The sequence below is a fragment of the Colius striatus genome, chromosome W, assembly GCF_028858725.1.
Source record: "Colius striatus isolate bColStr4 chromosome W, bColStr4.1.hap1, whole genome shotgun sequence".
In the NCBI taxonomy this organism is placed as follows: Eukaryota; Metazoa; Chordata; class Aves; order Coliiformes; family Coliidae; genus Colius; species Colius striatus.
The window spans coordinates 8499675-8515149 of NC_084789.1; the positions used below are offsets into that span (position 1 = coordinate 8499675).

Sequence of the window (15475 nt, forward strand, 5' to 3'; positions counted from 1 at the left end):
GACATTCCTTTTTTCGATGGTATCTAGCAACAGGACAAGGGGTAATGGGATGAAGCTGGAACACAAAAAGTTCCATCTAAACATAAGAAAAAACTATTTCACTATGAGGATGCGGGAGCACTGGCCCAGACTGTCCAGGGAGAGTGTGGAGTCTCCTTCCTTGAAAGTATTCAAGACCTGCCTGGATACATTCCTATGCGACCTGATCTAGGTGGACCTACTTCTGCAGGGTGGTTGGACTGGATGATCCCTAAAGGTCCCTTCCAACCCTACCCTTCTATGATTCTATGACTGTAAAATGCTTTGTGGTGCACAAGTGAAAGCATGTTTATGCTCCTGCAGAACCATACTTTGTATTCATAGAATTGTTGGAAAAGACCTTCAAGATCATTGAGTCCAACCACTAACCTCACACTGACAAGCTCACCATTAAACCATGCTCCTAAGCACCTGATCTACATGTCCTTTAAATATCTCCACCACCTCTCTGGGCAGCCAATTCCAGTATCTAATAACCCTTGTGAAGAAGTTTTAACAACCCTGTGAGGTTTGTCATAATCTCCAATTTTAGATACCTCTCCTGCCGCAACTTGAGGCCATTTCCTATTGTCCTATAACTTGGGAGAAGAGACTGACCCTCACTTTGCTAGAACTTCCGTTCAGGAAGTTGTCTCCTCTGAGCCTCGTTTTCTCTAAGCTAAACAACCCTAGTTCCCTCAGCCACTCCTCATCAGAATTCTTCTCTAGACCCTTCACTAGCTTTCTTGCCCATTTTTGGATATACTTCAGCCCCTCAGTGTCTTTCTTGTAGTGAGGGGCCCAACACTGAACACAGTATTCGAGGTGCAGCCTCACCAGTGCCCAGAACAGGGGGACAATCACTGCCCTGGTCCTGCTGGTCACACTATTTCTAATGCAAGCCAGGATGCCATTGGCCTTCTTGGCCACCTGGGCACACTGCTGGCTCATGTTCAGGCAGCTGTTGATCCAGGTCCTTTTCTACTAGACATCTTTCCAGCCACTCTTCCCTAAGGCTATAGTGTTGCCTGGTGGTGATGTGACCCAAGTGCAGGATCCGGCACTTGTCCTTGTTAAACCTCATACAATTGGCCTTGGCCCATCACTCCAACCTGTCCATGTCCCTCTGAAGAGCCTTTCTGTCCTCAAGCAGATTTACGTTCCCACCCAGCTTGGTGTCGTCAGCAAACTGACTGAGGGTGCACTCAATCCTCTCATCCAGATCATTGATAAAGATGTTAAATAGAACTGGCCCCAACACTGAGCCCTGGGGAATGCCACTGGTAATCAGCCACCAACTGGATTTAACTCCATTCCACACCACTCTCTGGGCCCGGCCATCCAGACAGTTTTCCACCCAACGAAGAGTACGCCCATCCAAGCCATGGGCAGCCTTCAGGAGGATGATGTGGGAAACAGTGTCAAAGGCTTTACTAAAGTCCAGGTAAACAAGATCCATAGCCTTTCCTTCATCCACTAAGCGAGTCACCTTGTTGTAGAAGGAGATCAGGTTAGTCAAGTAGGACTTGCCTTTCTTAAAGCCATACTGAACCTTTGATTGTCCTGTATGTGTCTCATGATAGCACTCAGGATGATCAGCTCCATAACCTTCCCTGTCAGGTTCATAGCAGAGGCAAAGAAGATAGGAAGTCAGTCAAGAGTTGCAAAGTGTGGGGGTTTACTCCATACACCCACACATGCTTGCCTTTTCTTGCATTGTGTCTCTGAGTCCAGAAGAGTTGTTCACTTGGTAATTTTATCATGTTTTTTCCTGGCTTCTTTATTTGCTCGATCAAGCCGTCAGATGCAGAAATCAAGTTTACTGTTGCTCACTTTCCTTTGCAACACCTTGTTGCAAGAGAGCAGATTGTGCAAGATGCTGTTAGCTCTGTTGCTCGTCTACAAACAGTGGTTACTCTTAAAACTGATCAATGGTGTGTTGTGAAACTTGCCACTGAGTTTTAACTGTGGCCATGTGGTAAATGCTGATGTTGAGGCATATTTTGTGACTGATGATAGAGGTCCTTTTTTAAAGAGGCTGCGCTGAGGAAGGGAGGACAGATGAATTTTGCTTTTCTCTATGACTTGGAAAAGTGGATCTGGCAGATGTGGCCAGGTAGGACTAGAGTTGCTGGTTCAGCCAAGTGTGGAATAAAATCTTAACGCTTGCATAGGCAGTACTTCAATCACTGGGTACCAAAAATTGTTTTAATATTGCTGTGCAGAGGCATGGCTTTTATAGCATGTCTGTAGGTTGGTTGATAATTATTAGCAGTGACTAGATGGTATCAGTCATGCCATTCAGTATGTAGCTTCTGATTTGTCAGTTCTGCTAGGGTTTTTGTGAACTATATAATTAAAATCACACTCAAAATAATCCTCCATTTCCCTCTCTGTTTTTCCAGGAGGCGAAGGGCAGAGTGGAGATGGGCAGCAGACCGTGCAGCTATCATCAGTCGCTGGAATTGGCTCCAAGCCCACGTCTCGGACCTGGAATACCGAATCCGGCAGCAAACTGACATTTACAAGCAGATTAGAGCCAATAAGGTGAGGACCAGGAGTGTACTGGGATATGTGTGATCTTGCTTTGTCTGCCTGCTAATGACTCTCTCTTCTGATGCAGTGGAGAATGCATATGCAAAGTCTGATGCTTTTTCCCCCCTGCATTGGTCAAAAAGCATATCGCACAATTGTGACTAATTGTAATGCTACTTGGCATAAGCTGAGTTTAATTATTTTCCTTGGTTCGATAAGGTAGCATGAAGAGAGCAATACCTTGCTTTAAATGAAGTCAGTCTTTGGGTACCAAACAAAACTTACTTTTGCATGCATAAAACTGTTGTAAATCTGCTGAGGAAGGAAAACTTATCTACACAAAGTTAGATAAGCAGAGACGTCCTTTATTTGACAATGCACCAGGGACAAGGGATCATTCCCAAAGAATGTCCAACAAGGTATTAAAATTAACAGATATTTATACCCAACATACTTTTGTTCTTTTCCACTATGCATAAAAGCCTGCTTAGAATTGTTCATTAAATTTATCCTTTACCTTGACTGATTATTTATTACTTTTACACATTACATCACATCACTCTAATCGATTGGTCCCTTATTACACAAGTTATACATATTCATATATATTTCAAAATCATTTGGCCAACTAACTGATTTAAGCTATTGATTATTTGGTGCTCTGGACCCGAATGATACTAATTATCTGGTGCTCAGGATCAGAAAGTTATAGGGGTTCAGGACAGTGAAAAGCCTAAAGGTTAATATAACAAACTCTTTTCTTCCTCTGAACCAATCACTCCCAACATTGTTCTTAGAGGTTTTATGGCTTGCAGGTGCATGGATCTAAACAATCCCCCTCATCGTTACTCTTATTTTCATTGTGCCTGATTTCTCATGCATGTTCTTCTCTTTGGGAGCAGCTTCACCAAGGAGGCCTAGTTTTGCTTAGTTATGCTAACTTACTTATGAATTTTACTTAAAATAACTATTCAATACAATCACTTGAATTTTTATACCTTCTATAACATTTCCCTCCTTAAAAATATTGATAATCATTACTCAATACTTTCATCTATTTACAGTGGAACATCATTATATGCTGGATTGTCATGTGATGGTGGATTCTGTTTATTTTGATTTCTTGCTACTGCTTGACTAATCATTCAATTATATTTTGTTCTGTGGCTTAATTGCCATTTTAGACAGACATAAGCTGGGCCAATTATTAGAAATACATATACCAAAATGAGCAATGTTTCGATTAATGTTACATTTCACAGAATTGCAGAATGATAGGGATTGGAAGGGACCTTTAGAGATCATCTAGTCAAACCCCCTGCAGAAGCAGGCCAACCTCGATCAGGTTGCATAGGAACACATCCAGGCGGATCTTGAAGACCTGCAGGGAAGGAGACTCCACACCCTCCCTGGGCAGCCTGTGCCAGGGCTCCATCACCCTCACAGTGAAATAGTTTTTTCTTATATTTAAGTGGAACTTTTTGTGTTCCAGCTTCATCCCATTACCGCTTGTCCTGTTGCTAGGTGCAATAGAAAAAAGGAATGTCCCAACCTCCTGACATCCATAATTTAGATATTTGTAAATATTAATGAGATCCCCTCTCAGACTTCTCTTCTCTAGACTAAACAGCATTTCCTCATAATGAAGATGCTCTAGTCCTCTGCTCTTCAAAAGTTCTCTGTCCCTCTTGAGCTGGGGAGCCCAGAACTGGTCACAGGACTCCAGATGAGACCTCACCAAGGCAGAGTAGAGGGGGAGCAGAACCTCCCTCGACCTGCTGGCCACACTCTTCTTGATGCATCCCAGGATGCCATTGGCCTTCTTGGCCACGAGGGCACATTGCTGGCTCATGTTTAGTTTATTGTCAACCAGGACTCCCAGGTCTCTCTTTGCAGATCTACTCTCCAGCAGGTCATCCCCAGCCTGTCGTGGTTTATGGGGTTGTTCCTTCCCAGATGTAGGACTCTGCATTTGTCCTTGTTGAACCTCATGAGATTCCTCTCTGCCTAACTCTCAAGCCAGTCGAGATCCTGCTGACTGGCAGCACAGCCTTCTGGGGAATCAGCCAGTCCTCCCAGTTTGGTGTCATCAGAAAACTTGCTGAGGGTACAGTCTTTCCCCTCATCCAGGTGGTTGATGAAGATGTTGAACAAGACTGGCCCCAGAACCAATCCATGTAGAATTCCACTGGCCACAGGCCTCCAGCTCGATTCTGTGCCATTGATCACCACCCTCTGAACTCTGTCATTCAGCCAGCTCTCAATCCATGTCACCCTCCACTCATCCACACTCTGAGCTTTCTGATGCAGATGTTATGGGAGACAGTGTCAAAAGCCTTGCTGAAGTCAAGGTAGATTGCTGCTGCTCTCCCCTCATCTAGCCAGCTGGTTATGCACTCATAGAAGACTATCAGGTTGGTCAAACAGGATTTCCCCTTGGTGAATCCATGTTGACTCCTGCTGATAACCATCTTTTCCTTCATATGTTCAGTGATAACATTCAGGATAAGTTGTTTCATCGCTTTTCCAGGGATGGAGATGAGGCTGACCGGCCTGTAGTTTCCTGGCTCATTCTTCTTGCCCTTTTTTAAGACTAGTGTGACATTGGCCTTTCTCCAGTCCTCAGGCACCTCGTCTGTCCTCCATGATTGTTCAAAAATGATGGAGAGAGGCTTAGCAATCACATCAGCCAGCTCCCTCAGCACTCTCAGCTGCATCCCATTAGGACCCATTGACTTATGAGCTTTAAGATTGCCCAACAAGTCTTTAACCTCTTCCTCTTCCACCCAGGGCAAGTCCTCTGCTGTCCAGGCCATCCTACTGTCCTTGCTGGACTCGGCTTCCCAAGGACTGGCCTTAGCCTTAAAGACTGAAACCTAGAAGGCATTCAGTAGTTTGGCCTTCTCTGCATCCTCAGTCACCAGGGTACCCTCAGCGTTTAGCAGCGGGCACACATTCCCCCTCATCTTCCTTTAACTGCCAATGTACCTGAAAAACCCCTTTTTACTTTCCTTAACTTCCCTGGCTAAATTTAATTCTAGAAGGGCTCTAGCGTTCCTAGTTGCACCCTTGCAAGCTCTGTCAAAGTTCCTATACTCTTCCCAAGAAGTCAGGCCCTGTTTCCACCTCTCATAGATGGCTGCTTTCTGCCTGAGTTGTCCCAGCAGATCTTTGCTCATCCATGGAGGCCTCCTGCCTCCTCTTCCTGCTTTCCTACATGTTGGGGGACACTGATCCTGGGATTGGAGGAAGTGATGCTTGAAGATTGACCAGCTCTCTTGGGCACTTCTACCTTCTAGGATCTTATGTCCTGCCTCTTCCACACAGGATCTTGAACTCTACCATCTCATGGTCGCTGCAGCCGAGGTTGCCTCCAACCTTCACATCCCCAACCAGACCCTCCTTATTTGTCAGCACCAGGTGCAGCATCACACCCCTCCTCATTGGTTCCTCAATCACCTGTGACAGCAAGTTGTCATCAACATTGTGTAGGAACCTCCTGGACTGTTTGTGCTTGGCTGTGTAACTTTGCCAACAAATATCAGGGAGGTTGAAGTCCCCCATGAGGACCAGGGACTGTGATCGTGAGGCAGCTCTCAGCTGTTCGTAGAAGGCCTCATCTACTTCCTCCTCCTGATCATATGTCCTATAGAAAACTCCAACAACAGTATCACCTACCTTACCCAGCCCCTTTATTTTCACCCATAATCATTCAACCTGTCCCTCATCCCCACCGAAGCACAGTTCAGTACACATTAATTGCTCCCTCACATAGAGAGCAACTCCACCTCCACGCCTTGTCAGCCCGTCTTTCCTAAACAATACATAGCCCTCCATGGCTGTGCTCCAGTCATGGCAGCTGTCCCTTGGGAGAATAATAATCCTTGCTCTTTCCACAGGGCTCCATAGACATGGACTACTCCAAAAGCATATTTCGAGTCTGTCCATATGTTTTGGTTTTTTTCTTTACTTGGTTCCAAAGCTCATATCAAAGCAATCAATTCTGCCTTTTGTGCTGATGTCACGTTGGGCAATGCATTCGCCTGTATTACTGTATTTACGGTTGTTACCGCATATCCAGCAGATCGGGTTCCTCTCTGCACAAAGCTGCTGCCATCTGTAAACAGCTCCCATTCAGGGTCTTCCAGAGGGACATCTTTCAGGTCCTTTCAACTGGAGTACACATGGTTGCTATGCAGTCATGTTCTAGTCATTCTTCCTCCTGAGGAGCACTTAAGAAAACTGCAGGTTTCACAAGATTGGTAGTTTTCAGGACCACATCATCCTGTTCTGTAAGGATTACCCGATATTTTATCATTCTTCTGGGAGAGAACCAATGGCTCCCTTTCTGTTGTAACACTGTAGTAACTATGTCACGAGTCTCCCCAAAGTGAGCTTCCAGGCTTCTCGTATCAGGATCACTGTTGCTGCTACTGTTCACAGACAGGAAGGCCATCCTTTACTTACTGTATCCAGTTGCTTGGAAAAGTATCCCACCAGTCTCTTCCATCTTCCCACCTTCTGGGTCAGGACTCCCAGGGCAAGGTGTTGCCTTTCATGGACAAATAATTGAACACAAGCAGACTTTTCTTCAGTGACTATTCAAATGTCATCCATATTACATGGCTTTACCAAGGGGAAGTCATGTTTGACCAATCTCACAGCCTTTTATGAAGATGTAACCAGGTGGATAGATGGTGGTAGTACAGTGGATGTGATTTATCTGGATTTCAGTAAAGCATTTGACACCATCTCCCACAGCAGCCTTGCAGCAAAACTGAGAAGATGTGGGCTGGATGATCAGGTAGTGAGGTGGATTCTTAACTGGTTGAAGGAAAGAAAGCAGAGTTGATCAACGGGGCAGGGTCTAGTTGGAGGCCTGTGTCTAGTGGAATCCCTCAGGGGTTGGTGCTGAGACTGGTATTGTTCAATATATTCATTAATGGTCTTGCTGAGGAAACAGGGCACTGTCAGCAAGTTTGCTGATGATACTAAACTGGGGGGAGTGACTGACACCCCAGAAGGCTGTGCTGCCATTCAATGAGACCTGGACAGGCTGGAGAGTTGGGCAAAGAGAAATCTAATGAAATTCAACAAAGGCAAGTGTAGTGTGTTGCGTCTGGGAAAGAATCACCCCATGTACCAGTACAGACTGGGGAATTAACTGTTGGAGAGTAGTGTAGGGGAAAGGGACCTGGGGGTCCTGGTGGGCAGCAGGATGTCCATGAGCCAGCAATGTGCCCTCGTGGCCAAGAAGGTCAATGGCATCCTAGGGTGGATTAGAAGGGCTGTGGGCAGTAGGTCAAGAGAGGTTCTCCTCTGCCTCTGCCCTCGTGAGGCCTTATCTGGAATATTGTGTCCAGTTCTGGGCCCCTTAGTTCAAGAAGGACAGGGAGCTGCTGGAGAGAGTTCAGCACAGGGCCACAAAGATGATGCAGTGGAACATCTTCCTTATGATGAAAGGCTGAGGGAGCTGGGGCTCTTTAGCTTGGAGAAGAGGAGACTGAGGGGTGACCTCATTAATGTTTAAAAATATGTAAAGGGTGGATGTCAGGAGGATGGAGCCAGGATGGAACCACCAACCTATCTATTCCATTTTTTGGACAGTCACTGAAGATGGGACTAAGAAACAATGTCACAGGAGACTTACTGGGGAAGAGAGAGGACTGGCTACAGATGCTGTCATGTAGCACAGGCTTGAAATTGAGTCTGTATGAAAAAAAAATTGTTTCTAGGTTCTGACCTTTCTCTGTGGAAGGAATTTCTTTTTGTCAGACTTGCTCTCTCAGATGATGGGAGAATGGCTGAAAGCAGAGAAGGGATGAGGAAGGAATTGTTACGAGACTTGTTCAGGCATGCACTTCTAAATGTCAAGCCTTGGACATGACGCTCAGGAATCCAGCGTCCAAGAAAAGCTTTTCGCAAGATGTGTGGTGCTCTGGGGGTGCCAGGGAGACTTCCAGGCAGGTAGAAAGCACAGGCAGGAGAAGAAGACTGGACTTTTATGCAGCTATGTAGAAAAACAGGCTAATTGAGTGAGGGCTATAAATGACTAGATGGAAAAGCATGGCCTACTGAACAGAATACATTACTGAATTTAGAGCAATAAGCTTCTGAGAAATAGACTGGATGTCATATTAATGAACCAGTTTCAGAAAGAATCTTCCTTCTGTCTTAAGAAAGCTGATCATGCAAGATGGTTCCTAAGTACAAAATGCAAAATAGCTAAATATTTATATGCTGAAAGTTAAGTAATGAAAGAAATGAGAGAACTCATCTAATAAAGTGGAAGATTTATTGCTTTTCACCAGATAATGACAACTTGACAGACTCACGAAATAGCCTGATCATGGCTATAAGCATCCCAAATGTTTTTATCTAAGGTCACAGCCTCTGGGTCTGAAAGGAGAACATCATGGTACTGTATCAAAGTTCAAAAGTACATCTGAGGTGTCAGAAAAGAGGATGTAATCTTTTTTTATTTGGTCAAACAAAACCTCCTAAACTGCAATAACTTAGTGCATGAATTTAAGATAAAACATGCCACTTACAGTGGCAGAAGAGTTCAGATATTGAGGATTTGTTAGGGACTTCTCTGTTTCAACAAAAAAGCGAGTATCAAATACTGCATCTTTCTGATAGAACTTCAAGGAGATCACTGCTTACACTGAGCTGTTGTCATGGTGTCACTGAGCTCAAGGATGCCTTGTGAAACGTGTTCTGTTTTCATCAATGAAAACCTCAATAGTCAGATTCATCGAAACAGCTTGGGACAAGTATAGGAGACTAGAGAAATGAGCACATATTTCAGTAATACAAGAGTCTCGTTGGAGTGGATTTGGCTTCAGATTGTACAAGGACAATTCTATCAACATAATTTAACACTTATTTGGCCATAAGGAGGTTAAAAAGGAATTCAAAGTTGCTGTTCCATTTTATTCTCTTTTTTAAGGTTAATTACCTTCATATGTTCACATTTACATCCCTGTGGTAGTTTGACCCTGGCTGGATGCCAGGTGCCCACCACACTGCTCTATCTCCCACCTCCTCAGCAAGCCAGGAAGGGGAGAAAATAAGATGGGAGTCTCGTGGGTTGAGATAAAAGCAGTTTAATAAAGAAACAGCAAAGCTGCGTGCGTGGGAAGTGAAGCAAAAGCAGATAAAGCTGTTACTCTCTACTTCCCATCAGCAGCGATGTCCGGCCACCTCCCGAGAAGCAGGGCTTCAGTACGCGTAGCGGTTGCTTTTGGAAGGCCAGAAGTGAATCTTGCCTCCCCTTCCTGCTCCTCTCCCCCAGTTTATATTACTGAGCTGATGTCATATGGTATGGAATATCTCCTTGGTCAGCCTGGGTCAGCTGTTCTGGCCGTGGTCCCTCCCAAGATTGTGCTCACCCACAGCTATTGGTGAAGGTGGGGGAAGGAATGCTGGAGGGACAGCCCTGATGTTGTGCAAGCGGTAGTCATAATATTGATACCAACAGTAAGCACAGCACTGCAAGAGCTGCTGTGGAAAATCACTACCATCCCAGACCCACTACAATCCCAGTGTACCTTTGTCAAATCAAAGCAAGAGAGGGGCCAGGAAGTTGAAAATAGCCTTCTGTTTTGAAGGTATACTGCTTGCCTGGGTACCTCAGCAGTAATTGTGGTTTAGAGCACATTTGGGTCATACCAATCAGAGCCTGATAAGATGCAGAGGAAAGCGACAAATCAGTGAGCATGTGTTTAGAGTTAGTCATAAAGTACTGTGTTTTCTGATGCTTAAAAACAACAGGCAGTTGTGCCCTTCAATTTTATATGTAGTTTTGAGGAGCGTGTGCAGTTAATTTAAGGGACTAGATGTCCATGAATCACAGAATCATAGAAAGGTAGGGGTTGGAAGGGACCTTTAGAGATCATCTAGTCCAACCCCCCTGCAGAAGCAGGTCCACCTAGATCAGGTCACATAGGAACATGTCCAGGCTGGTCTTGAAGACCTCCAATGAAGGAGACTCCACACCCTCCCTGGGCAGCCTGTTCCACTGCTCCATCACCCTCACAGTGAAATAGTTTTTTCTTTATGTTTAAATGGAACTTTTTGTGTTCCAGCTTCATCCCATTACCCCTTGTCCTGTTGCTAGATACAATAGAAAAATGGGATGTCCCAACCTCCTGATATCCACCATTTAGATATTTGTAAATATTAATAACATTCCCCCTCAGTCTCTTCCAGACTAAACAGCCCCAGTTCCCGCAGCCTTTCTTCATATGAAAGATGTTCCAGTCCCCTGATCATCTTAGTGGTCTTGCACTGGACTCTCCAGAAGTTCTCTGTCCCTCTTGAGCTGGGGAGCCCAGAACTGGACACAGTACTCCAGATGAGGCCTCACCAGATATGGCAGAGTAGAGGGGTGAAGAACCTCCCTCCACCTGCTGACTACACTCTTTTTGATGCATCCCAAGATGCCATTGGCCTTCTAACTTGTTGCTAGACCACCCAAGACAGGCTTGCTATGTTCCCTTCTAGCTTTTGCTCATGCAGTGTGTCCTGTGGGGAGGGCTGTGCTCTAATTGAAGTTGCTGAGTCAAGAGAAGCACGTGATGGGAAGGGTGGGACAGGAATTAGGAGGATCCTCTTGCTGGAAGAATTTGCAGCTCTCACATGAGTTTCCTGTATCTGTAGTAGTATTTGGGCTTAGAGCACAGTAAGATATACCGTTGTCCTTCTGTGGGGCTGTTTAGGACAATCAGTCTCTTTCTGATGTGCCTTAGTGTGTGTCAGTCCTCTTCCTCGCTCTTCGATCTCTTGACAGAAGCTGCTTACTGTTACAGGACTGTTTGACATCTGAAATCTATCTCCATATCTGTCTCTGAGACCTGGACGATGGACTTCTCATTAATATCATCATTAGCAATAAAAATGGGAATAAGAAAGCAGCAACCTTGCGTATAAATATTGGAAGGGGGCTTCTTTTTTCTTTGTTTTAGAGAATGATGGGGAAAAGCAGGTGTGTGACCTTGGAATAATTCACATGCACTGTTCCTTCCACTTTCCTGAAAGGGAGTTGGAAATTTCATGTTGCACTTCTAATTCACCTCTATTATTTGGAAATGTATAAATAATGGAGATTTCAAGCTCTTAGAAGCAAAGCAGTGAGTACAAACCCTCAGAAGAAAGGTGCCATCCAACCTGCAGGTTTGTAGGTCCATAGAGGCTGTCTCATGGGTAGGAGCTAGGAGAGGACAACATGTGCATGGTAGGGTTGGGCAGTAGCACCACTTCTGTATGAGGACACAAAAGCCAAAGCTGTGACTATCACAGGGAAGGCTGTGTTAAGTGTTGCCTCTGCTTCAGAGTCACTGGTAGAGGGACATACTTCTATACAGATACCAACAGGATATAGAATTTGTTACTGCTCCTTCCTGAGGCATAGAGCAGCTCCCTTCATCCTCTTCCTTTAAACTGAAGGCAGAAGTCCTTGGTGGCTGTTTCTGTTCCTGATGTCTGTGCTTCCCCATCTCATTTTCTTGCTGAGCAAATGAGAAGCCCAAGTGCTTTCTGGAGTGTGAAAAGGAAGCAGTTTCCTTGGTTCCAACTTTGCATTCAGTCTCAGCTTATAGCTTTTTCATGTCCACTGTCTCCTACACCTGACATTGTGAGATGACTGACCTCTTTGCTGAAGCATACCCGAGGATGTTTCTATAAGCAATGGTGAAATGTGATGGGTTTCTTTCAGAGAGGGATCTTTCAAGAGTAGAGGAAAAGCACAGCAGTATTTGAGTTTAGACTTTCAGCCTCTCTCATCCACTAATCATCCTTCTGGGATGTCAGAAGACTCTAGAAATTGTCACCAGATTTATTCTAGAAGTTGTCTACTTCCTTATTGCTGGCCAGAGGCCACATATATTTATATTTATTTTACAAACTGTTTTAAAATAAAGTACCCCTGAACTGTGTGCGACCACTGTCTTCCTGGAGAGCCACCATTCTGTTCTGTAGAAGATTATGTCAGGGCATAAGATCAGCATTATGAGTGACTTCCATGGCCATGTGCCATGGCATTGTTTATGTAAGATTTGACTTTGTGGACTTAGAGGGAAGCTCTCCTCTCTCCAGACAATGTGTCCAGGTTCCCTTCCAGGCTCACTTTCTTGTGACACACTGTGCATTCTTTTCACATGACTGATCTGTGTGTTGTTAATCTGAGCAGCCCTTTCCATAGTTCCTTGTTTGACCAAATGCAAACTTGGTCTGTCTTGTTTTTGTTCTGGACTATATTCATGGCCTGTAATTTCCACCAACTCTAATCACTTGCACATTTTAGCCTGCTTTGTTATAATATATAGCAGAATATGCATGATTATAATGATTTTATTTTCCTTTGTGTTATTCAGAGACAAAACAGTTCTGCCTTGAGAGTAAGTTTCACTTAGAGTAAAACATAAACAGGACAACATATGATAAGCCTGATAAAACAGTGTTCTGCCACTATGCTTTGTCCTGCTCATTTTATAGCAGTGGCTTGTTTATCAGTGTTTTTCTTTCCTTACTGAATTTTGTGAATATCACTTCTTTGAAAAGATCTGCTCAGAGTAACAAGTTTAACTGTAGATTTTTGGCACTCTCTCAAAATTGTTTGCTTGACTGTGGTGGCAAGTTCCACTTTGTACTATGAAAACAGTCATTTCCTGCTCTGTGCTACAACAAAATGTTCTCTCTTTTGGTTTTGCTGGCATGCAGCTTGATGAACCTCCTCATGTGTGGGAGGAGGGGAAGGAGAGTGGGAAGCAGACAGCAGCAGCATTTCAGCAGTTTTGCCCAAGAGAGAGCTAACTGTCTACTATTAATGGGCTGAAAGTATGTGATCTGGCTTCAGCCACTGTCCTTCCTCCTCCGAGTTCAGCTTAGATATTAGGAAAATCCAGGCAGCAGTGGATGGATTCATTTTAGCATCATGTCACAAAAATGTGGTGTGAATGCAAGGCTTGCTGAGCAGCAGTTGTAGTTTCTGGGGGATGATGGATGAGTAATTTCCCTGCTGAGACCAAAGGAATTGCAGTTAATTCCTCTTCCCTTCTCTCCCTTACAGGGGCTGATAGTTCTTGGTGAAGCATCACCTCCTGATCCTGCAGTAGATGATGCATCCTGTCCCGTTAGTGCTGAAGTTAAACTGGAGCCTAGTGCTGACCGTCTGGTAAGTGCCAGCAGCAGAAGCGACTGGGTCCAGATACTTCACATTAATGAATTTTCGGTAGGGAAGGTTCATCCTTTAAGCTCAAACTGTGTCTGGCATGGGTCTGACATCCTGTAGAAGCACTTCTCTGTGGGATCTCACATGGGAATTTTTGGTCTATGTAGCTTGCACCCTCCCAGATTATTTTGGGGTTAATAAACTGTAGAATTAAAACACATTTTAGAAGAGAGTTCCTCAGGGTACCTTTGCAGTATGCATTAGCATTTTGTGAAGCTTAAAAATCCTAACTAATCCATCCCTGCTAGCAAAAAAAGTAACTCAAACTAAGAGCAGCACAATTAGCAAAGGCTTCTAAAGATGTGGCCTTTAATATATGCCAGAGTGTTACCTCTTGGAAAGGGAACTAATAATTTTAGTGAGATGCACTGGAAACTACACAGAGTGCCAGGTATTTAGTATTTAATGCAAAAATGTAGGCCACAGACTAAAGGCTTCATCATGCTGTCCAGTCTGGCTGTGATTAATTTTGGTGGGACACATTGAGATATTAAAATGGAGAGTTTGTGAAGTTGTGATGTAGTACTAGGAGAAGGGTGGTCCTTGTGTGACTCCTACTACCAAACTGTAGGGCTCCTGCTTTTTTGCCCTAATGCCACATTTGGGGAGAAACAGAGCTTCGCTGCAATGGCAGTGCTTGAGTTTCATAGAACAAATATAGTTGATATAGATAAAAAACTTAACTAAAAGTGACCATAAAATTGTACTTGGAGTGTTTTCTCCTATCGCTGGCAAGGCTTTGTCAGAGTTTTCCTGAAACTGAATGCTAATATGAAATACTGTGAAATTTTTTTGACAACACTGGACTGTAAAGGAGTTATTACGAGTGACTGTAATAAAATGTCTCCTCACTTGACACTGGCTTTCATATTTGTGTTGGGAATTTAAGTCTTTACTTAGCAGATTATCTGAGCCCAAAACACTGATGTGTGATTTGGTATAATAAACAGGTTTTACTCACGTCTGAAATAGTAGATGGTGGTTCAGACACTTAATGGAGCCACGCTGGAGGAGAGACAGCAGGCTGGAAAGCCAGGATGAGCAGGGGTTGCTGCAGATCGTGATTGAATCACAAGCATTATGCAGTGTCTGGCTTTGAACAGTGATGTCTGTCTGTCATGTGCCCCCCACTTAATGCTTTAACTCAAAAAGTGCTTGGAGGATAATAAACAAGTGTAGTGACATTGCACTCCCATTTGCTTCCAAAATAGCATGCTTCTGCACTGATGAATTGGCTGTTTTTTGGGAGCTAATCTGTAAATAGCAGGCTGATAGCAGAGATAAATGATCAAATTTGACAGCAATGGGAAGAATATTTTCTTCCTTATCTATTTAAATCCGCATGATTATTTGACATGAGTGTATTTTCAACCTTGGAGTCTGCAGATGGAAGGACTGTGTCCCACCTGACTTTGTTCCTACATATTAAAGACATTTCCCATATGCCTAAAAAATCATCACATTGTCCTTTTTTAGATTGTCTTAGACATCATCTCTATACAGAATGGAAAATGTCCGTAGACATGTTCTGATGTATGGGAAAAAAAAGAAAGCTTGCTTGGCCTGTGCTGTCTGCTTTTGCTGCTCACAGCCATCTCACTGTTGCTGTGTTTACTCATTTCCTGCATTGTGCCTTTTCTCATCCCCTTTGCTTGGGTGTGAGCTCCTTAGACAGAGGCTTTTATGACT

At 44.1% G+C, this 15475-nt stretch overlaps 1 protein-coding gene across 4 annotated transcripts in view; it reads left to right on the forward strand.

Annotated features, from left to right (window-relative positions):
* The window catches only part of LOC133628388 (KAT8 regulatory NSL complex subunit 1-like), a 152116-nt gene that overhangs the window by 88301 nt on the left and 48340 nt on the right, over positions 1–15475 (forward strand). For all 4 annotated transcript variants that reach the window (XM_062016507.1, XM_062016504.1, XM_062016508.1 and 1 more), the window contains 2 exons: positions 2424–2565; positions 13625–13729. In XM_062016507.1, the coding sequence (XP_061872491.1) occupies positions 2424–2565; positions 13625–13729 (247 nt within the window). The remainder of the gene's footprint in view (positions 1–2423; positions 2566–13624; positions 13730–15475) is intronic.